Genomic DNA, 24,226 nt, shown 5'->3' with positions numbered 1-24,226 from the left:
ATCCTACCAAAACACGCACTGAACATGAATCTGAAAACAACTGCTCAGTGTTGGGCCACAGAGATCCTGTTTCACTTTCCCTCTGAACTGTAACAACAAGGGGGGAAACCCAGTGCAAGAGGGAGAGATTAACTCTAAAATGGAAGCTAAATGCTTAAATCCCCCAGGCAAAAGAGAGGTATTTTTTATTTAAGTAAGATTTTTTTTAAGGGACGGTTTTTAAGGAAGGAACAGAGAGGGCTGATAAGACTTGGCAAAGAAGACAGGCACATAAGAAAGAGATAGACACCAGCAGCTGAAATAGTACCCATTTTAATGACCGTGGCAAAGCTCATCTTGATAGAAACAATACAAATGTCTTTGTCACTTACATGAACAGTACAGGCAGCCACTACATTTCTGCTACAGTTGCTACATAAACATTATTGTCATGTACTGTAGACTATTAATTTTTCTTATTCTTCTGTGTTTCTTCTGTGAATGACTCACAAATAAGGCAACAGATTTAAAGATCCAAATAATGAATTACCATACTGGCCTCAAAAATGACGCCGTACGGTAAATGGAAAGGGGAAACAGAAAAATGTCATGGGGGAGGGGAGGGCAGAACATATATACCGATAGTTTCCCTACTTAACTACGTGCATGGGTGACATTTTGTTGTGGTTTACCCACAGAACAACATCACAACAGTGTAACAACTTCCATCCAGTCCTCACTATTTATCTTTTCTTTTGTGCTATAATAGGTAGACAGGTATTCATCTACACAATAAAAAAACATGGGATATGTACTCTCAGTGCAAAAGGAAGAACAAATATACAGGCAGTATAACAGCAAAGGATGTGGGCTCTGGCAAGTAAGCTACGTGGCATAGTTCCATCAGCACATATCCTATAGACATTTCAGTGAATAAATAATTATGCTTTTAAAAAAAATCATGACACGATATGGACTGGGAAACATCTGACTCTCAATCCTCGGGCAAAAAAAAAAAAAAGCAAGGCAAAGATCTCTATGCCGGTTAAAAACACACACAGAACAATTCCCACAGTACCTAAAGCTTATAGCCTAACTGGTCCTCACTGCATCCCCAGAAAGTGGGCTCTTCAAAAGAGTTTGAGTTCATGGAACCTATTTATTTAAAAATGTTTAAATTTTTAATAGGGTTTTTGGAAAATGATCTCATCCTGATTGCTAGCCTGCAGCATAGTGCTGAAGTGTTAAAATGGAGCCGTTTGATACTCGTCAAACAAGTCAAATGACAAAATTCAAATGAATAAAAATTGAGCTATTGAGCTTGTCTATTCTATGTTTATAATCTCTGAACTCATGAGCACTGCGCGAAACCAGGAGCAGCTAAGATCTGAAAACACCACGGAGGAGGATGGAGGTGAATCCGTGTGGCCTCTGGAGATTGATAAACACAGACAAACATTGAAGGCCGTTACTGCAGACAACTAGGAGCAGTGTCCTCCTGCTCTGGCCTCACACCTTGGAGCTGACTAGCTCACGATCAGCGCAGGGTCCCCTAGGCAGAGGATGTGAAACCAGGTCCGGGAGAGGAAGCAGAAAAACAAGGGGTGGATTCCAATATGTGGACTCCCGTCCTCCCTTGCTCCCTTGCCTGCTTGTGACCTCATGATGATGTCACTGACGACAGAAAATTAATTAAATATCTCGCAAAAGCACAATTCTAATGTAATTTTCTCATTTGCAATTGGGATGGTGAATGAAAAACACTCCTCCAAAATGTGTTGTGGCTAGGCTGACAGCTGGGAAACTTTACCGTTTTCTCCACAGAGGCTGGGCCAGGAGGCAGGACGAGGCCACAAGCACAGGTGTAGGACAGGAGTGTGCATATTGGAATGCGCCCAAGGCCCAACGGACGAGGAGACCCCAAACGAGGAAACTGTAAACAAAGCACGCTTGGCACATACACTTTGGCATGTTCTGCTGTATTACTGACGTTTAACCCCTATCCCCAAAGCAGATCTTGTGTACTGTCCACCTGTTAGTATATGTAGGAGTGTGTGTGTGTGTGTGTGTGTGTGTGTGTGTGTGTGTGTGTGTGTGTGTGTGTGTGTGTGTGTGTGTGTGTGTGTGTGTGTGTGTATGAGACAGCCCGGCACTGGTGAGTAGAGGGAACATTATCAGTCTGCTGTATTATTAACTGTGATAAGTCATAGAGAGTCTTGGCAAGACAGAAAGAGCTACGGGAAACTTCAAGTGCTGTTTGGGGCTGTACAAGTGGTTTCAGGAGAATATAGTCTTTACTCTTCGTTGCGCTGCAGCCTACCGTACTTTCCGTGTCTCAGTGACCCTGCCAAGAGTCTGGAGCTGTAATTATTGCAAATGGCTGAGGCATTTTGAAGCAGCTTCACTAGAGAGCCTTGTCAACCGTACGCTTTCAGACACAGACAACTGTGACGATCTGTTGCTACATGAACAGCAGTTATTTTCCATACACTTTCACTGGTAAAAAAACTTAGTTTTTATTTGACCTATTTGAAGTAGACTAAGCCTCATTACGGTACATACACACCAAGATATTCGCGTTCACTTAACGTGTCCAGGAGCATTGCGAGTCCGAGAGGTTCGCGCGGTGCCTTTCACACTGCACAGTCAGCGTCCACGATCTATCCGCGGGCAGCAGCCATTCATTTTCAATGGAAGCCACTCATTGAACGCGGGCGTCCGCGCAGGAAAATAGACTCGAGTTCTATTTTCAAGGAGCATCACAGACATGTCCAGTCGGGCCGGACATGCACTGCGCTCACACCGCGCTCCTGCATGCAAGGCATGATCGGTTTACATGTATTCTAACCGTTTCGGACTGATACCGGACACGTTCAGTGGACGTTAAGTGGACGTCCGCGCTTGCGGTGTGTATGCACCGTTAAACCTCCTGTTCCTCACAGCACTCACAGTGGGAGAAAAAGAAGCCAGAGCCAGGTTGCTCTCTGGCCCAGTTCCGCCCAGTATGTGCAATAGTCTTAAAAAGAGATAAGACAGTAAGACTTAAAAAGGAGGTGGTTTAATTGGAGTGGGACAAGGGTCCAAAAGTAATTAAAAAAATGTGATAGGGTGACTCAATCTCTGAGACCTGCTCCAAATACTAAGAAGGTCGATTAAGTTCGTGAAACCAGGAAGAACTGGTACCAGGGTTTTGTTTTGTTTTAGACACCACAAAATGCACACACAGACACTTTCTGATCTGGTGTATAGTAGTCTGGCTACAAACCACCTATGGTTTGCCAGCTAAGTGGAAGGGTTGGAAAGACCAAAATCAAATGGTGGGAGAATAATCCGCCAAGTACAAAGGCATAGAGGAAAAAGGAAACAAAAACGAGGAAGACAAACAACCCAATAGTGGATCTGTGGACTTCAGAGCTTTCGTTGCATTCTGGATTCTCATTAGGAAGTTGACATAAGGGACGTGGCCATGTTCATCTCAGCCATCTCAGGAATGCAAATGTAAAACCACAGAGAGATAGATCAGTCAGTCAGCCATGCCGAGACACACCATACAACCACAACACAAAACAAAACAAAAAAAACCCAATACTCTCCACATGCCATCCAGGGCAGTCTCCTTCACGCATCCACCAGCAGTTCATCTTCGCTCCTTCTACTTGTCTCTCTCTTTTTTTTTTTATCGGTCACTCTCTCTGTCTCTCAGATCAGCTCTCAAAACATATTACGGGCATTGTAGGATGAAGAAGAAGAGGATGAGGAGCAGGAGGAGGTGGTGGAGAGTGGGGGTGCGCTGGGCACAGGCAAGGGGGCCCCTGGCAGTGGCAGCAACCCCTGCGGCGAGGCTCCGAGGTCGGGGTACGGCTGCAGGCCCAGCTGCTTGTTGTCCTGGAGCTTGCGCACGACCACGCGGCAGAAGTCCTCGCTGTGGCTGTGGTCGCAGGTGTCCAGCAGCTGCCGCACCTTGGCGGTGCGCGTGGGCTTGTTCACCACCAGCTCGTAGTCCTCGCGCATCAGCAGCTCGCGGGCCAGCAGCGCGTCCAGGCTCTGGTTCAGGCACGCCTCCGTCATCTGACGCACCACCTCCTCGCGACGGGCCGCGATCCAGCGCGCCGCAGGGCCCAGCGAGTCGGAAAACGCTGCAGAGGGGGGAGGAGGAGGGAGCAAATCACGGGTCAGGGTGCAGGTGTAGGATACTAGATTACTGCAAGTGCAACTGGCCTGACAGGGTTGCGGAGATGCAGAGGATGGCTGCAGAGGGGAGGGTAGAAATCATAGGACAGATTTTTGGATGGTTGTGGTTCTAGAAAAAGGTACTCTATTTGATCCCTTACGTACGGTGTTGGAAGAAGGTTACTGGATTGGTGACTGGCCTGTAATAGTGGACAGTTCGCTACTGTATTGTCAGATGCAGAATCCCAGGAGTTGCTTTGATGGACAAGGGTCTTCTGGAACTCTTTTCCGGAGTCAAGAGAGCCTTAGGCATCTGCTGTAGTCCACTGTGGACCACTGTTCACAGTAATAGGGGGATAACGCTATGCTCTCTTGGCCAGGACTCCCTGGAAGATTCCTGACTAAATAAAAGTCAAATAAATAAGAATGCCTTGATTGGATTAATGTCGGTGGCACTGACCTATAGGTGCAAATCAAATGCATAATCGCATGATCTTGATCTGAGACTGCATCTGAGATCTGAGACCACAACAAACCTTCTGTCCTCCATAAACACTGCTTTTGAATCAATATGAGGGCAAAGATGGCCATATACACCTGACAGCTTGTTCACCAGTTAACGCATCAGTGTTGGCATCAGCTTAAATGTTGTGACAGACATATTGGGGCTACTCTGATGCATATAAGGGGATATGGGTTAATCTTTCCTTTTTACTGACATATTGATGACAAACTAATGTTTAGTGTTTACTTCACCTACAGTTAATGCATTCAATATAGGAGTTTGTCAGAGAAGCTGTGCTTGTTACGCATGTACCATTTGGCTGGAGGCTGCTGCGGTGTGTGTGTGTGTGTGTGTGTGTGCGTGTGCGTGCGTGCACGCGTGCACGTACATGTGTGTGTGTGTGAGTGTGTGCATGTGCGTGTGCCCGTGTGTGCATGTGTAGGTTGCGTATTGGTGCAGCTGGAAGCTGCTAAGGTGTGAGTGTGTGCATGTGCGTGTGCCCGTGTGTGCATGTGTGGGTTGCGTATTGGTACAGCTGGAAGCTGCTAAGGTGTGTGTGTGTGTGTGTGTTGCATACTATGTGTGTGTCTGTGTGTGTGTTGCATACTATGTTGTGCGTGTGTGTGTGTGTGTGTGTGTGTGTGTGTGTGTGTGTGTGCATGCTTATGTGTGTGTTGCATACTATGTTGTGCGTGTGTGTGTGTGTGTGTGTGTGTATGCTTGTGTGTGTGTGTGTGTGTTGCATACCATGTGGGTGTGGCTGGAGGCTGAGGTCGCTCATGGGCACGTGGCAGCCCCCCTCCGCGTGCTCCGGCTTCAGAGGGATGTTGAAGTCTGTCTGGGGGTGCAGCGCCGTGGGGAAGTCGTTCAGGTTGTTCTGGTCGATCAGGGGCTTGGGAGGGTCCAGTGAGGGAGGAAAGAATGACGCAGGAGGACTAGCTGGAAGATAGACGACAGATCAGAAGTGTGGTGTTAAAGTGATACTGTCCCATTTTTGGAAATAAGCTTATTTTACACCTCCCCTTGAGTTAAATAATAGACTTTTACCGTTCTCCTGTACTTCCAACCGTTTTCTAGTTATGGGGTAACACTTTAGAATAATGGATGCAAAAAAGCATTATAAAGACTTAATAAATAATTAACTATTGATGAACAAAACATTAACAAACGTTTGTAAATGACTAGGAAATGTAAACAAATGCTTGTAAATGACTAGGAAATGCTATGTTAATATTTTATATTTATGAAACATTTACAAGTTGCTTGTAAATGAATAAAATACTCTGTTATAAGGTGTGTAAAATCTTGCAGATATCATTTGTAGATATTTTATAAAGCATTAATGAAGCTTAGTTAATAATAAAAACATTTGTTAATGTTTTATTCATCATTAGTTAGTTATTTACTGAGTCTTTACTAAGGAACATTATTATAAAGTGTTACCAGTTATGGCAGTGCACATTTCACCTCTAAGCTAACAGTTAACATTGAGTCCTATGAGACCAGTTAGCCGCGAGCTGGTCTCATAGGACTCAATGTTAACTGCTAGCATGGAGGTCAAATTTGCACTGCCATACCCAGAGAACGGTTGAAAGTACAGGAGAACGGTAAAACCCTATTATTTAACTCAAGGGGAGGTGTAAAATAAGCTTATTTCCAAAAATGGGACAGTATCACTTTAACCCTTGACAACTGATTAGCATTACAGGGGCTCTATTCAAGTGATGCAGAAAACAAGCTCTTCCAACACGTGATCCAAATGAGTAATGGCACATTCTTTTGAAACTCAGCTGTTGGTAGACCCGAGGTTGTTCTCCCGACAACTGTTGTAAATGTGTTCTATTGCAACAGCTGGGGACAATACGAATGTCTGAAAACATTAATGTTAAACGAATTCGGAGTACACCATAGTGCTCCGAGTTTGTGTTTCGGAACCCCGAGTTGAGTACCCGTTCTTTTGCACTTTCCCGAGGCTGAGGTCTGGGTGTCCGACAACCGAGTTTCAAAAGAATGCACCATAATAGAGCTCACAGACTCTTGGTAAGACGGTTCCAATGTAACTGACAATTGCTCCAAACCAGGTGAAATATATGACAATTCACGCCACTTCGAGAATCAGTCCGTCTGGGTTTCATATCTGATAAACCATATTGCTGGAGTATAATCTCCTGTCCACTGCATAAGGTAAGATAAGAGCATTATTCAACTGGTCCATCCGGTTCATGGAAGCTAAAAGCTAGCAGCTAGACCTGACGCATTAAAATGTGGAACAAAAGAGGATTAGGCCTTCTCTCTAAAACACGCGGCCACACACACGCACGCTGTACTCAATTCCATTCTAAGCCCCTCTATTTACACTATTTGACGTTCTACTTCTGTTCTGTCTGCTTCCATCTATCCTTTTTTTTAACATTCTTTTTGTATTTCACTTTAGAATATACATGACATCATAAAACAAGTCTGAGTATTTTTGGCTTTAAATGTAATAACTGACAATACAAAAAATTCCATAAAAAAAAATAATAACAACAGAAAAACTTATATCAACATAGTGACAGCTGTGAAGGCATATGACCAAAGACAACTGAAGGATCAAATACAAAGAAAAAGAAAAAGAAAAAGAAAAAATAGAAAAAAAAGACATAGAAAAAGACCACATCAAAATATTTTGTGACTAATCACAATCTTTGCTATGGAGTACACTTTTTGCTCTGCTTCCATCTATCCTTATCCTAGCCTAGCCACATGGCTTCCATCACGACCCATTATTATTACCTCCGCCAAGGGGGTTATGTTTTCTGTTGCATTGGTTTGTCTGTCTGTTTGTTTGTCTATTTGCTTGTCAGCAGTATAACTCAAAAAATTATGCACGGCTGTGGATGGAGTTGTTGGAAATGACCAAGGGAACAAGTGACTAAAATTTGGTGGTGATCCGGATCACGAACCGGAACCAGGATTTAAAAAATATACATTCCTGGCCATAGCTAGCCTAGAAATCTAGACACCCCTTGTGCACCGCATGTTGAATTGACATTCCAGTTTCTAACTCCACAAAACGAGGGCAGAAAGGCTTCAAATCAAAAATAGGGTAAAGATAGTCGGATCAAACCGCTTCCTTGGCGGAGGTCTGCACTTTCTGAGTGCATTTCTAGTTGGTACTGTCATATGGAAGCCTAGGTAGCTCAAGATGATGTTGCCATAAACACATTATATATGAGTCAATGAGGACAATGGGGCTCAGACGTCAGGTGGTGCAACCACAGCTATGCCAATAAATTAATTAGTAATTGGATAGTAATGCCCTGCAATGAATATGCTTCGTAGATAATCAATTTTTAAAAAAAATAATCCATACAATACTGACATTTGCTGTGGTTGCACCGTAAAGTAAAGCGTTACCGCATGTTGTTGGGATTAGGGATGCAAATTCTCGATTAATTAATTAATCATTAGTTGATAGCCTTATCGATCGACTTACGATTAATTGATAAGCAGTGTTTTTCCCCCCAAAATCTCAATGTTTCTCGAAAAAAAAATACTAAATCTAAACATTTTAATTAAAAATTGAGATAATATACCACATTTAAATTAATTCTGTTTCAATTCCTTAATCCAAAGGTGATTTAAATATTCCCACTATTCACACCCCTCTTCACACACACTCTTCACATGCCCATTTCATCTGGGTCTCTTGTCAGTTGAATTGTCGATTAATTGTGATTAATGTTTTTTAATCGATTAATGCATTGATCGATTAAAGTCAATTAATCGTTTGCATCCCTAGTTGGGATAGGCACTTGCCTTTGGGTAGGCTGGAGGGGGGCCTGCTGGCCATGCTGCTGAGGCTGCCAGGCTGGGAGATGTTAGTGTCCTGAGACGAACAGGAGCCGCTGTCAGGAGAAGAGCTTGTGTCCTGAACAGATTTAAACACACACATACACACACGCACACACACAAAAGTGAAGGCAAATACCAGTACACACTGAAGGTTCAGGAAAAATAGCAAAGGTTATGCAGAGGTCAGCTCAGTGATCTTTTTGTCTGTTTCAACACTACATCCTCTTGGATTGCAAAAGGGTAGGGGCCAAGAAAGCGTACTGTATAAGGGTCAAAGACGTGCAAAATGGCATTGTCATTCAGTGTAACGCATGCCTTCTGCTGACTGAAACTGTAAAAAACTTGACTATTTTTATTGATTTATTGTTACAGGGGATTCATGAAAGCCTCGGCTGTCATCCATTCACTTGAAACAATTTTAAAATCATGTTTTTTTGCAGTTGCAGTCGGCGGAAGGTGTCCGTAACACTGAATGACAAAGACGTCTTTGACCCATAATCACTGTTTGGCAGACCACTGAAAATGTCTTGTGTAATAATGTTTGTGTCTCATCCTCAGTCAGGCTTGAAAAATAGAAGGCAATTAACTTACGTTCCAGGAGCCACAGCTCTCTTTTGCACACACCTCCCTCTTCTTCTCACACACAGACACGGATGAGGGACAGCACCCTGGTCTTCTCATAATCTACAGAGAGAGAGAGAGAGAGAGAGAGAGAGAGAGAGAGAGATGGAGATGGCGTGAGAGAGACACAGAGAGAGAGAGGGAGAGGACACAGAGAGAGAGAGAGAGAGAGAGAGAGAGAGAGAGAGAGAGAGAGAGAGAGAGAGAGAGAGAGAGAGAGAGAGATGGAGATGGTGTGAGAGAGAGAGAGAGGGAGAGGACACAGAGAGAGAGAGAGAGAGAGAGGGAGAGAGCACAGAGCACGAGATGGAGAGAGATAGTGATAGAGAAAAAGCAAGAGAGGAGAAGCAACCGTGAGAGAGGAGAAAAGCACAGAGATTTCAGAAGTGTCAATGAGAGAATAAATACACAATTTATGAACGTACTAGTAGTAGTACTGTATATGCTTCCACTAAAATTGTGTTAACTCAGCCCTTACAGGCCAATATGTACTTTCAATATGAGTCATGAAACATATCAAAAGGACACATTTCCTCACATTTTTACCGCATACCATGGGTATATTTTTTTCAGTCTCCAGCCGTACTGATAAATCTGTGGTTATGCCACTGCCTGTGTGAGGTCGAGACTGAAACAGTTGGTTTCACAACGGCCTCACAATGTCCGTATAAACTGCCACTGTCTGGATATAGTCTTGTTACTTCAGCATGGATAACATGTAGAATTTGATGGCACGTTAAAAGCAGACCTGATTGTGTATCGCTTGAACTCGTTTTTTGTGTGTTTTTTTTTTTAAAGGAATCAGTTATCAAGCAGATGGTCTGATTATGAACCAGGAACAAAGTCAGTTTAGAAAGACAGGAAAGAGTTAATGGAGCAACAGTCTGCTCTGGTTAAGAAAACACTCATGTGATTATGTTTAAGAGAACTGTGCTCGTCTTTTCTTCCGTCTTAAAGTCTGGGGTGGGACTGAGTGTTCTCAAAAAACGTCAAAAAAAGGAGGATGTATCAAAATGTACACCCTGTATTACAAAACTTTTCTTCAATAAAAATGTACTTTAAAAAAGTACTTTAAAAAAGTCTCAATTTTCATGGTACAAGACACTTTACAGAAGTGTGCACACACACACTTCTTTAGAGTGATATTCTTGTGTTATGAATTTCCTCAAACTCACCTTTGACCTCTTGATTTCAAGTACCGCTTCTAGAACGTCGATCTCATCAAACTGTCTCAGCATAGGCTCCAGCTCGATCAGACAGTCTACAACACACACAGACACGTAAGAGGAGCTTCCCTCAACTCATTCAAAAAAATCCCTAGGATCCAGGTTTATTCCATCAGGAAAAACCGGATTCTGTTTATACAGCACTCCCGTGTAAACAGTACCCTTATGTACATTGTGCTCATATGTACACATTGTCAAACCATCAGTTTATCCCTCAGACAACAAACACTACATTACAGTAGCAATAAGAGACACAACATGTAAGACGAGGTCAACAGTGAAACGTGTCAACAAGGCTGCACTAAAGTTCTTTTTGTAAAAGAGAAAGTTTCGTTTTAAGAGATTAAAAAGTGACAGGGCGAACATTGAGAAATTGCTACAACACTCTGGCCTTACATCCCTCTGCTGGTAAGATGTCAGCTAATAAGCAGGCAGCTGACCACATCACTTTCATTATTAGTCATTCAATAAAAAAACTGTTCATTGACGACATATCATAGTGGAAAACTATGCGTGTGTGAGTGCGTGTGCCCCATAACAGTGGCGAAACTTTCCATTGCCCTTACTCAGACAGGAAGGTCGATGGTATGTCCGTGTGTGTGTCTGTTATACACGTGTGTGCGTGTGTGAGTCTCCCTCTCTCCGTACAAAAAGCACAAATACACCAAGCACGACGAGTGATTCCAGCGACGGAATAATAACTGACTTTGTATGGAGTCGCTGGCGAGAGAAGAGACAAAGGTGATTTGGGCAACTAGGGATGATTTGAGCGACTTGGGCGACAGTTTATAGTTGGACTTGAGCGAATATTATGCAAATGAGTTACGATGAGGTTCCGTGAAAGCCGCCACAGCCAATTGAAATGTCGTAATGCATTCTGCTTTTAACTGACCTAGTCTGCCACTTCTATCGCTCAGAATGCTCTTGCTGCACACTCCAGCGATTCTGTTGCTTAATCTCATCGCCGCCGGTGTATTCACCCGGTAAGAAAGGAGGGTCCATAGACACCATATGCATGTGTGTGTGTGTGTGTGCGTGCGTGCGTGCGTGCGTGCGTGTCCTCCTTACTGAGAAAAGAGGGCCGTTCGTCGGGGTTAGCCGCCCAGCCGCTGGTCATGAGGTGTAGCAGCATGTCTCTGCTCGGGATGTCGGCCGGGAGACTCTCCACGCTCGTGTCGGGACGCGTGCCACGCAGCACGCTGAACATGATCTGCATGGGGTTGGTGGCCTCTGACCAAAGCAACACAAGACACACAGAGAGCCATGAAGGTCAGAGGTCAAGGGTTACGGTGTAACAGTATAACACTTCAGTGCAGTGTGACCCTCACCCAATCAGTACAGTGTGACCCTACAGCAAGAACACTCCAATGAAAAAAGAGTCAAGCAGTGTTTTGGGTCTTACTGAGGACCAAAACAGCCCATAGTGATTTGCTGATGTGAGGCAACACTGTGATTGTAATGGTGCTGGTGATAAAGAATAACAGTGTATGGTCCCAAAATGCATTTAACTTAATGAACTGTTACAGCTGTAGACAGAAATATCAACTCCGGGTTCAGAGGCAAATTGTGGCAGGGTTTTTTTTTTTACTTCTTGAACCTGGAATTGAAACTTGTAGTTGTGGAGAAAAGTTCACACACATGTCGAGAGCAAAGACTCACCCTCAAAGGGTATCCGTCGAGCCAGCACCTCCCACATAATGATCGCGTAGCTGAAAGAGGAAGAGAGAGACGGACATGAATGGGTGCATTGTTACATCAGACAGGCCCTGGCATTGACAGTACCCTCAGGTATGATGCTTTTCCAGCGAGAGGGGAGGGATGGGGGTCCTATCACAACTATATTCTAACAGGATTTTGAAAAAGAGATCACATTCACTTTTGTAGCCAGCAAAGGAATATGAAAGCAAAAATATGTTTAACTCTGAGACAGATAGTATGTTCGTGAAAACATCCCAAAGGAATGATAGATATTGGCTCATATGTGTGTATAGTAAGTATACTATACGAGCAGCTCGCCTCGTTTGGAATGAGCCAATCAGATTATAACACACCGCTGAGCATGAATAAGGGAATAAGGGAGACGAATGCCTGTAGCAAGGCTGGGTGTCGTCACTGGACAGTCCCTTAAGCAGATGCATAGTCCTCTGAGCAGACACCACCCTGCAAAGAGACACAGTCCTGGGAACAACAGACAGGCAGTGCTCTGCATCCTACGAGTCAGCTATGTAGAGACAGACAGTCCTCTGAGCAGACAGACAGTCCTCTGAGCAGACAGACAGTTCTCTGGGCAGACAGACAGTGCTCTGGGCAGACAGACAGTTCTCTGGGTAGACAGACAGTTCTCTGAGCAGACAAGCAGTCCTATGAGCAGACAGTCCTATGTGGAGACAGACAGTCCTCTGAGCAGACAGACAGTCCCTTCAGAAGTCTTCTGTGTAGACTAGTGTTTCTCAACGTGGGCTCTACAGCCCCCCAGGGGGCATTGGGGAGCCCTATGGGGGGCGTTGCTTAGTTGCCATTGGGGTGCATTAGTCCATTTTATTTTTTTAATACAAACCCCAACTCCGATGAAGTTGGGACGTTTGGTAAACAGTGAATAAAATCAAAATGCTATCATTTTCAAAACATTCAATCTATTCATTAGATGGAGAATAGTGAAAAGACAACATATTAAGTGTTAAAACCGAGAAAAAATATTGTTTTGGGGGACATATGTACTCATTTCTAATTTGATAAATCCAACACGTCTCAAAAGAGTTGGGACGGGGATCAGTGAAATTTAGTAAACATCCAAATAAGATAAAACAACAAAGAAGAACATTTCAAAATTAATTGTACTGATGGACAATATAGGTGTCCAGGTATAAGATCATCACAGAGAGGCTGAGTCACTCAGAATTAAAGATGCAAAGGGAATAATTACTATAGTTATTACATACATTTTTGAATTCCCTTTGATTTACCACGATTGAGTGTATTTAAGACATATTTTTGTTAATAAAATCATTGTATAGGTTCATGACATCATGAAATATATATTGGCTGTAGTCTCACTCTAGCACTCCAGGAATTAGAGCTATTGAAAATTGACCATATTAAGAATGCTTAATGCATGAAAATGATACAGGGGTGTAACATTCTCCTAAGCACCTGAGCTCACTTGAAATAGACCCAGAAGACATGGGAAACTGTCCTTTGCTTACAGAAGTCAGCAGAAGTTGTAGAAGTCCATTCTTTTTGACAATAATAGAGCATTGCACATCCTGTGCTACAGTGAAAATGGACCATCCAACTTGTGTTAGTGCTAGCTTCAAAAGTCAGCCTCCATGATGGCATGCGGGTGCAGTAGTGCATTGGTTAAGATGTTCTCACTCATCATATATTTTGAAGTGAGATCTTCGATTACTGCCACATAGTAAGGTCAAATTGCATTCTCTACTATGTTTTAACAGTTTGGCTCCATCATAAGGACCAGCAGGTGATACAATGGTGGGTTTTTGGTCAAGACCTGTCACACTGTAAGCACTACAGAAAGGAAAACATTGCAAAACATGACAAGGAATACACCCACCATTTAAGCTGGTGAAATCATATCCAAGATAGGAATTAACACTGTTTTTTATATAAAATCATCTCATCGGTTAATGTATTTAACTGTTAAGTGTTGTCTTTTGTTTTGTTTTTAGTCTTCCTCGACATTTGCTGCCATTTATTGTCCCCGTCCCAACTCTTTTGAGACGTGTTGGATTTATCAAATTAGAAATGAGTACATATGTCCCCCAAAACAAAAAATTTTCTCGGTTTTAACACTTAATATGTTGTCTTTTCACTATTCTCCATCTAATGAATAGATTGAATGTTTTGAAAATGATAGCATTTTGATTTTATTCACTGTTTACCAAACGTCCCAACTTCATCGGAGTTGGGGTTTGTACTAAGGTTATACAAACTCCCCCCGTTGACTTCATCATAAGCCTGTCAAGGGGGGAGTTTGTTAAAAAGGTTGAGAACCACTGGTGTAGACACAGAGCACCTAAGATGGACAGCACTTGGAGCAAAGGCAGAGTAGACAGATCAGGCCAGCCCAGTGGAATGATGGTGGGTGGGTCACATGGAAGTCCCTGGGCTGTGGAATGCTCTTAGAATGCCCAAAACTATTTTTAATAGAGATTTGGGCTGAGAGGAGCATGTGTAATCCAAAATGGAAACGGCAAGTGGAATTACACAAGGTCATAGATTTTAAGTAAGGGTCATTCCATGTCAATTCACATGATTCCCTAGAATCTCCCCAGGTGACCCTCTCCGATTTACCCGATATCTCACATACAGGTACATTTTGATGTAAATTGAAAGAATACCAAGTATTAGCACCCTACGTCCAACGGTTGCAGAGATGAAGCCCTCCAAAGTTGGGGTGCCATGCCCACCTTTCAAGCCTGTGAATTGCATACAAAATTTACAAGCAGATTTTGACACCTCTGGTTTTAGTTTGAAGGAAGATACAGGCCTAAAAATCACCATGGCCCCTCAATATGACCCTGTCTACCAGATGATGTACTTACAAATGGTATGCCTTGATTATTTTTGGCTATATTAAGCCTTAAAAACTGAATTTGTGAAACGCGTGTTGAAGAGTCTTGCCATTTTGGGGTTCCATATCTTGGAAACTATGTATGCTTTGGGAGTTATAATTGATTTTCCATCATATTTGGGAACTGTACAGTGTATTCTGAAAAATGTAGGGCGCTCAGACTTTAAAAGGTAAAATAGGAGGGACTCAAAAACAGCTTTGGGACAAAATGACTTTACGATACCCTCTACTTCAGGCCTCAAATTAACCATGTGGGCACTTGATGACTGGAACGCCCTTTTAACCCCATGTACAGTAGCACTGTATCAAACATTCAAGCTTGGAAAAACTTTGTTTTTCAAAGTTCTTCATATTAATCTTGACCTTCAAAGTATATGTTTTTCTCTATATCTTATCACAGTGTCTGTTTTGTCTGCTGCCATCTGCTGGTCTAAAAAAGTAACAACAGCGTAATGTAAGAAAACAAAAGGGGCTCGAAAATCTTGCCCATAATTTACCAATAAAGCACTGTAATTATTATACAGTATATTGCTATATACTAATTATGATTTGAACAAGCATGATGAATATTTATAGTTTAAATCATTTCCTAAGTGTGACTGCTTAATGCTCAATCATGATGCCAGTCCCAAGATGGCCTCACCCTGCACTACATTTCTACCAGACATGGGGGTGGGGGTGTCCTGGTAGAAATGTAATCATGATTGAGCATTCTGCATAATGCTTGTTAAAATCATAATTAATATATAGCAATATACTGTAGAATTAAAGTGCTTTATTGGTAGCCTAGCGAGCTTAACCCCTAGGGGCGTCTAGATTTCTAGGCTACTTTATTGGTAAATTATGGGCAAGATTTTCCAGCCCCTTTTGTTTTCTTACATTACACTGTTGTTGCGTTTTTTTGACCAGCAGATGGCAGCAGACAAAACAGACACTGTGATAAGACATAGACAAAAACATATACTTTGAAGGCCAAGATTAATATGAAGAACTTTGAAAAACAAAGTTTTTCCAAGCTTGAATGTTTGATACAGTGCTACTGTACATGGGGTTAAAAGGGCGTTCCAGTCATCAAGTGCCCACATGGTTAATTTGAAGTAGAGGGTACCGTAAGGTAATTTTGTCCAAAAGCTGTTTTTGAGTCCCTCCTATTCCATCATTAAAAGTCAGAGTGCCCTACTTTTTTTGGAATACACTGTACAGTTCCCAAATATGATGGAAAATAAATGATAACTCCCAAAGCATACATAGTTTCCAAGATATGGAACCCCAAAATGGCAACTCTTCATCATGCTTTTCACAAATTCAGTTTTTGAGGCTTAATATAGCCAAAAATAATCAAGGCATGTTATTTGTAAGTACATCATTTGGTAGACAGGGTCATATTGAGGGGCCATGGTGATTTTTAGGCCTGTATCTTCCTTCAAACTAAAACCAGAGGTGTCAAAATTTGCTTGTAAATTTTGTATGCAATTCACAGGCTTGAAAGGTGGGCATGGCACCCCAACTTTGGAGGGCTTCATCTCCGCAACCGTTAGACGTAGGGTGCTAATACTTGGTATTCTTTCAATTGACATCAAAAGGTACCTGTATGTGAGATATCGGATAAATCGGAGAGGGTCATGTGGGGAAGGCGTGTGAATTGACATGGAATGACCCGTAAAGCATTTGATCCATTTTCCCAAGGGCCCATATAATCCCAGTACTGGTCTTTTGTGATTTAAAAGTGAACGTAATAACCAACCCCTGGCACTGACCGGTTTAAGAATAAAACAAAATGCCTTTGATGAAGAGATGAGGACAAATGTGATGAAATGAACTCACAGATAGTGTTGCTTTTCCTCACCATGGTTTCTTGCTCTTCACCAAAGTTGCAGTAAATGTAATGATAATAGTAATACACTTGTGGTACTGACAAAAAGTAATACTACTGTAGGGCTGTGGTAGTGGCAGACACAGTAACACCCAAATTAGAAATCTAGGTGAATTTTGTTCACACGTACAAAAAAAAAAACCCAAAAAAACATCTGACTAAAAACTAGCTAACATCAGGAGCTTAGTGCATCATCTTATTGGTAAGATAAAAAAGAAAAGAAGTCTGCTTTAAACAAGATTTTTCTCCTCCTGTTTTCACCCGAAACTCACCCGAAGCACAAAGTCCTTTATCTCATTATTTGGTTGTCCTGCTTCCACGTTTTGGATGCGCTTTAACCTACTCCTTAACTTCCGTCAACTGTTATTGGTAAACAACACCTACTCCTCCTAACACACCTGCCTGCATACTTGACCTGACCATGTCCGTTTCCAGACACTGATTTCAATCAAGCAAGAGGTGGTTTCAAGTGTCTTTGCCTTGTAGCTCCAATGCAATTCCTACTAATAAATACACCTGTGGTCATTGGAAACCGGCGATACACTATGCTCTTGTCAATCTAAACAGGATACAGACATCAGGTGCACATCAGTTATAGTGGGAACTTAATGTGCGGTGTGATCGATCCTCACAGCAGGTGAAACTGCTGCTTTCTTTTGTTGAGGCAGAGAGAGCATGTCAATCAATAAATGGGGGAAACATAAAGACGGACAAGTAATTAAATGAGATCTCCAGGTTTGCTGGAGTTGAGGTCTTTATAAGCCTTAGCAAATCAGCCAAGAGAATAGACAAAAAAAAAACACATACGGCTCAACTAAAAACAGAAGCACATCCTCATCATCTCTGCTTTTCTGCATGAGGGCGTGTGTATCTATCCTAACGTCCTATTGTTTGGGAAACAAAATCATGGATTTCAAGAAGAACCCAAGAGTGTGCCCCCTTGTCACTATCCTTATTAAGGACTAAGGAGTGTTTATGTTTGGGTTTTGTATTATGACAGTACATTAAGCACAACAGCATAATCAAACAGCACTCAAATAACAACAGCATGAACAAAATCCCATTTTAGCACAAACAGAAAATAACAAACTAGCATACTGCTGATTATCTTTAGGTGTTCCAAAACAGCCTGATCTCCAAAAATTCCGTGCTCCTGGACACGGATGTTAAAGACACGAAATCCGTGTCCAGGAGCACGGATTTTGCCAAAATTCCGTGCTCCTGGACACGGAATTGTTTTCCGTGCTCCTGGACACAGAATTGTTTTCCGTGATGGGCACACGGAAGTGCTTTCTATAGGCTATTACCACAGCTCTGTGTTAACTCTATCATTAGAAAATACATACCAAATGATAAACCTAAACAAAATAATGCTATAGCAATTTAAGTTGTACCCTGACCAAAACATTCCCTAACCTTAACCTGTCATTAAAGACATATTTTGAGAAATACCTTTTCCAGTTGGTTGCTAGGCTATCAAATTCATATAATGAATGAAAGAAAACGAACTGTGCACAGACCAAAACAATCCCTAACCCTAACCTGTCAGTAAGAAATGTTTTTTTTGAGAAAAAAATATTTGAAATTAGAAAAATCCTGAGAAAACACAAGACTGTGGAAACATAGAACTGTGGGAGTATAGAGAGAGCACTTCTGTGTGTCCATCACGGAAAATAATTCCGTGTCCAGGAGCACGGAATTTTGGCAAAATCCGTGCTCCTGGACACGGATTTTGTGTCCTTAACATCCGTGTCCAGGAGCACGGAATTTTTGGAGATCATGTTGTCCAAAAACAAACCTAAGGCACAATACACTTCCAAAGATCAACTACAATCTGCAATCAGCTACGATATAAAAGTCTATTGTCTGTGTGTACTTGAAACGTCACCCAGACCTGTATGTTATGTTAGCGTGCTGCAATATAATAATGCAGTGATCCATATTGAGGTCAACAAGGTTTCCTTAGACACACTGAATGAGCCCAGATTTCCCCATTTAACCTGTTCTGGTGTTCAAGTCCTGTGAGCTATGTTTTAAAGGTCTGAATATGTGTAAGTGCGAGGGTGTGTTGAAGATGAGTACATTATATTCAAGGAAACTATGGGTAGCTTCTAATGAGGGATAAAGCACAACACTAATGCTGGAGGCAACACCAAAACCAATAGCTAAAGGGACACATTCCACCTGCCCGACAACACAAATTCATAAGGCTTCTTGACGTCAATGCCCCATCATTTACGCACAAGCAAGTCTGAGTGAATGCCCTACGTGTGTGTGTGTGTGTGCACACTCATGAATGAGCGGGTCACATTACATCGATTGGGTGTGCAAGTCAATGTTTGTGTTATTTTTACCACTTGCAACCCTGATAACGCTGAACAGCACCACCTGATAGAGCCGCCAGAATGTCAGTGGAATCTGATTCATCCAGGCCATGACAGCAAAAAGAGTTGTGAGCAACTGCACCTCTTTTTGGAACAGAGCACACAGCATTGTTGCACCATGTCACCTTGTTAGTCACAACACGCAGTATGTTTGACAGAGTGGTGAGCACACTGTGGGCGCTCTTACCACAGGCATGAGGAAGACCTCACTTATGGGTCAAAACGTTGCTATTTGGTAAAATAAGTATTATTTTTTGGAGCATATACCAGGTGTGCAGACCACTCTCTCACACAATCTACTACCATTAGCATACCAGGACGTTCATCTCACCTGTACATATCGTGCTTGACGTCTGCGCGGCGTGTCTTGGAGGGCTCGTACTCCTCTGGGGGCATGTAGATGACCGTCCCTCCCATCTCGGTGGGCTTAGAGCTGGACCCTTTACTGATGGACAGCTGCCGCCATTTGGACAGGCCAAAATCTGCAATCTATAGAGGGGGTAAAGAGTGAACTAGGTCAATGGTAAATAATGGATCGTGGGCAAACGTGAAAACTCCTCAGTCAAGGTAATAAGTAAAATAAAAAAACAGCCGTCTGGTAGTAGGGCTAGTTCACTAGAAGCCCTGCACTACGGTGTTACCCAAACACAAAATAATCTATTGGCCAAACAATGGCAAACGATTTTTACCCTGTCCACATAGCCGAGTCATGGCACATAGTACAGTAAAGTAAACTGTCCTTATCGTGCAATTATTTAGACAAAGATATGCCATAACGTTAGTGATTAGTGAATATGAAAACAATTGGTTAAAGTATACAAGAATACAATTTCTAATTTTAATTTTAAAGGGGGGTGGTTTGGCCTTACTGATGGGTTAATGATTTAAGACTACTCATAATAGATCTGCATACATCTAGCAGCAGCGATGTTTACAAATTGGCACTGTGAAATGATACCTCAAAGGGTAAATGATTACCATCTAAAAAAAAAGCCATCTACAATCACCAGCAACGGTTAAACAGCATGGGTTTGTTTGCCTTTGCAAACGTGATAAGGAAAATTAAGATTAGTGCAATGAGTGATTGAGTCTAGTGTTGTATGTTGTATGTTGTATGTATGTTGAGTGTTTCAGCCTTCTCCAAGAACACGATTAAACCAAACAATGATACAGTAGCTGTAACTGCACAGTGTTACCGCAGAAATACACCAGCGGCGATCTGAGCGAGGCGAGCGACGGAAGTAATTGACTTTGTATTGAGTCGCGCGACAAAAGCGATTCTGGAGACTAGAGCGATTTGCGCGCCGAGCGCGACAGTTTGAAGTTGAAATCTTTTCAACTTTCTATGACGCGGTTCGGCGACAAGCCGGGACAGCCAATGACTGTATAGAGGTCAGTGCCCACAGCCAATGGGAATGCTTGAATGCTTTCCCTTCTGCCTGTACAGACATACTCTAGTCTCCTCAATCGCTCATATCGCTTGCTGCTGCACTCTGTCGCTTGAATCGCATCGCGCCTGGTCTATTCGCGCGGTTACAGTACAGTAGCACTGCAGGGCAAAAGTGAGGCTGTACTGCTAAGAAGAGTAAATCATTGCCCCTCACTGAGGCCAGGTGCAGCACAAAGGCTTATCTATCAGCAGAGACACTAGCCTGCACACTGCAACGCCGATTGTGAGGTTTATTCAAGACATACAACGCTTCGACGCATCAGGGTCTTCATCAGGCAGGTGCCTGTACTGTATGTCTTCAATAAACCTCCCAATCGCATCTGCAGTGTTTGGACCTCTACCAGAGAGAGTAGAGAGAGAGGTTCCATTGGCCCATTGTTTCCGGGTTCTATTATTGGGGGGGAAATCCCCCTTTAGGCAGACCTAGGCAGACCTGAGGACTGTTCTATTCAATGCTAGGAGCATTATGACACGCCCCTTTCGGCAGACCGGAACCTGGTCATGTTAGGTGCCCATAGAAACCTATTATGTTGGCATATCTCTATACTTAAAGAATCTCTGGTGATACCTTCACATGGAATTCCCCATCCAGAAGGATGTTCTGCGTTTTCAGGTCATGGTGCAGCAGTGGCGGGGTCATGTTATGGAGGAAGTTTACGCCGAGGGCGATCTCGTAGAGAATACGCAACCTCAGCGGCCAGGCCAGCGACGGGTACAAGTCTTTCTGTTAAGGGGCCAGAGGGAGTAAGAGAAGCAGCCGTTACATTTCAACACAGAGCACAACAACCAAGACATTCAAAAACCTCCTCCTCTAATATAAGGCTTCCTCTCTCAGTTTGATCCTCCAGTTGTTTCCCCTGGGCTTGGCTCGCTGTGTCGCCCGTTCTCCCATGGAGGAAACAATTAGGTTTCCCCTACTGTCCAGCAGCTCAGATAGATTGGCTTTTATGTGGGCTTTCCCCCATTCGATAAGATGACTGCAAATGAGAGAGTAGCTTCTGCATTGTGTTTTTTGCAGAATGTTGAATAAAATGTAGATGTTATTCATGACGTTGAGGGCCAGCTGGAGGAATCTCTGGAGGCGGAGGGATAATTAAATGTAACCTACCAATACTGTAATATAAATGTGCAAAATATCATCAGTGTCAGAGTTCACATACCTCATGGAGCAGGTCATCGAGGGAGCCATTGCTCATGTACTCTGTGACTATGCAGAAGAATTCCGGCTCATTGCACACACCGAAAATCTGAATTATGTAGTTGAACCTGGCCTTGTGCAGGACCTCTGCTTCTTTCAACAGACAGTTTCTTTCCCTGTGAAATGTTGCAAGCACACGTGTTGTATATCGCATGAATTAAATGTGTAGAAAATACAGTCCTATTACATCAAGGATTTTGCAATTGGGGCATGTGAACTTCGTCTTTGGTTCTTCCAAAGGGTTTGGTTAGGTGCAATTTCGGATGCTAAGATGCCATTTTCTCAATGTCAAACTAATCACCAACACACTATCTTAATGAGAGACCCTGTCGTGCCGAAAAGCGAGTGCCTGCCAGAACACGAGTGCCCTCATTGAAACCAATGGAAACCGATTACCAATTTTTCAGATAGTTTTTACCCATTTTTGCAGATAAATCCGACACAATTTAAGATGGAAAGCCTATCAATAAAGCATCTACATTCCTTCTGGAAGTATTACAAAGAACTGGTTACAATTTCAGTATTATTTCCATAAAAGAATCGAAGAATTGTCATAACAAATGTTACAGTTTCATTCAAATAGCTCATATTAAGTGGAGGACGAGTAATGTTTCATAAGCATATTTTTAGTTCATAAATCATGTAATTCATTCTGCAAAAATGTGTATAATTTTCTCTCAAAAAATGTCATTGGTTTCAATGAGGGCACTCGTGTTCTGGCAGGCACTCGCTTTTCGGCACGACAACCCCAACGTGAAATTACCCGGTAGCCTACAGATAGTTAGTTCAACTCAAATGAAGTTACTGATTGAACACGGGGACACCAGTTGCAAACAGTAGACGACCACAGAGCTGTAGAGCTCTGGACGACCAGGGATGATGCAGTCCTTAAAAGCCACCTGCGATAACCGCATATGTCTCGGCAAAAGTATTACCCTTTATGACAGTCACTCACCACGTTAAAAGAGAATATAATGGTACTCTGAACATACCTTTCGCCGACAGGAGAATCCAATTTCAGACACTTAATAGCAACGGTGGTGCGCCAGTCACAATGTCGTGCCTTGAACACGGTTCCAAACCCACCTTTACTGAGGTAGTGCAAGTCAGTCAATTTCTGATAAGGTATCACGGGTAGTGTACTAGTGAGACTACAAATGTTAACGCAGCCTACATTCTCCATAGCCACGAGCAGAAGAACAGAAATACCCCAACAGACGTAGCTTTTGAGCTATAGCTAGGTAGCTCGACAGGAACAGACGTAACGTTTGCTGTCAATTACAAAAAGAAGGAATCGAAACCACCAGCCTTGCCAACAAGCTCAAGAAATCCCCTCGTTTAGGACGTAAGCGTCCACATCATTCTGAGTAAAGCGTTATGCTAGTCTTACATTTTTTACTCCTATGACTATACGGTTCGTAAAACATTTCTCTCAAGTCCCTACACAATAATAACACAAATAAAGCGTACTTGCGCACCAACTGTTACCACGGCTAACAAGTGCGTCAGAAATAATACATCAAGCTACCAACTGGACTGCAGCAGACAGCCAACACATGCCAAAATCAAATGTCAATAAAGCATCTAGCATTACCAGTAGCCAGAACGATACGCGCAACGCGAATTACAATGCCAAAAACCATGCGGGGACACCATGCTAACATTACAGACTATCGGTTACCTATCCCGCATCTGAATCCCGATTATCGATTGGTGAACGTACAGCGTCCCTGATTGCTTTGACACCACCTCAGTCTTTGGGTAGTCGTAAAACAAATGAACATAGCGTTAGAGAAAATTCTGTGTCAACTCAAGTCCCCCAGCACAAGCAGACGTGCAGTGAACAAAACCACGCCGACAACAAATCACTTCAAGAGTAAGATAAACCTGTCATTTCCGGGATGCTTTGGGTACGTTCAAGAGCAGCATGGGTCTTGACACACACACAGCGTCATTCGCCTATCAGATTGATGTCCATTAAGTGTACAACACATTTTCGTTCAGCAATTTAAATTTATTTAAAAAAGCACATTTGTAAATTGTTGCTTACATGTCTCTGTAATCTTATATTACACATTTAATGTGACATTAGGTATTGTTGTGTGTTCATGGTAGCTGAAACCCAAGAATATTGGGAAACAGATGAAAATGTAAAAATCGTGGAGAGCGCATAGGCTAGCCCTTACAGGCGGACCCGTTTGGACCTTATGGTCAATGTGTCGTCATGTGCCATCGTGGCCATCCAAGTGATTCGTAACCATTAATTGTGCGGGAAATTCCCTGGGAATTGCCACATTCCTAGGCATTCCCCAATAGCCTTCCGAGGTCCGTAACAGATCGAACGTGACAAAGTTCTGTCAGTCGCTGATGTAGACCACGCCCACAGCTGGTA

General features: G+C 42.7%; 1 protein-coding gene across 1 annotated transcript; it reads right to left on the bottom strand.

Annotated features, from left to right (window-relative positions):
* Positions 1 to 296: 296 nt before the first annotated feature.
* LOC134466079 (receptor-interacting serine/threonine-protein kinase 2-like) lies at positions 297 to 23,828 on the bottom strand. Its single transcript, XM_063219976.1, has 11 exons — positions 22,827 to 23,828; positions 21,797 to 21,950; positions 21,205 to 21,360; positions 19,518 to 19,675; positions 11,998 to 12,047; positions 11,407 to 11,568; positions 10,288 to 10,373; positions 9,083 to 9,175; positions 8,431 to 8,567; positions 5,402 to 5,598; positions 297 to 4,115 (listed from the first exon to the last, which is right to left on the bottom strand). Exons 1-11 carry the CDS (start codon positions 23,015 to 23,017, stop codon positions 3,691 to 3,693), a joined length of 1,809 nt encoding a protein of 602 aa, XP_063076046.1. The 5' UTR covers positions 23,018 to 23,828; the 3' UTR covers positions 297 to 3,690.
* Positions 23,829 to 24,226: the final 398 nt, after the last annotated feature.

The sequence above is a fragment of the Engraulis encrasicolus genome, chromosome 16, assembly GCF_034702125.1.
Source record: "Engraulis encrasicolus isolate BLACKSEA-1 chromosome 16, IST_EnEncr_1.0, whole genome shotgun sequence".
Taxonomy (NCBI): Eukaryota; Metazoa; Chordata; class Actinopteri; order Clupeiformes; family Engraulidae; genus Engraulis; species Engraulis encrasicolus.
The sequence above is the reverse complement of the archived record's forward strand: the minus strand, read 5'-3'. Positions and strand labels throughout refer to the sequence as shown.

Bases quoted from the DNA above. Each gene is read 5' to 3' on its own strand.
- LOC134466079 (XM_063219976.1), bottom strand. From the start codon at position 23,017: ATGGAGAATGTAGGCTGCGTTAACATTTGTAGTCTCACTAGTACACTA. The intron at 21,361-21,796 runs GTATGTGAACTC...GCCCCTTAACAG, and splicing joins TCGATGACCTGCTCCATGAG to AAAGACTTGTACCCGTCGCT. The intron at 12,048-19,517 runs GTGAGATGAACG...TTCCTCTTTCAG, and splicing joins GTCAAGCACGATATGTACAG to CTACGCGATCATTATGTGGG.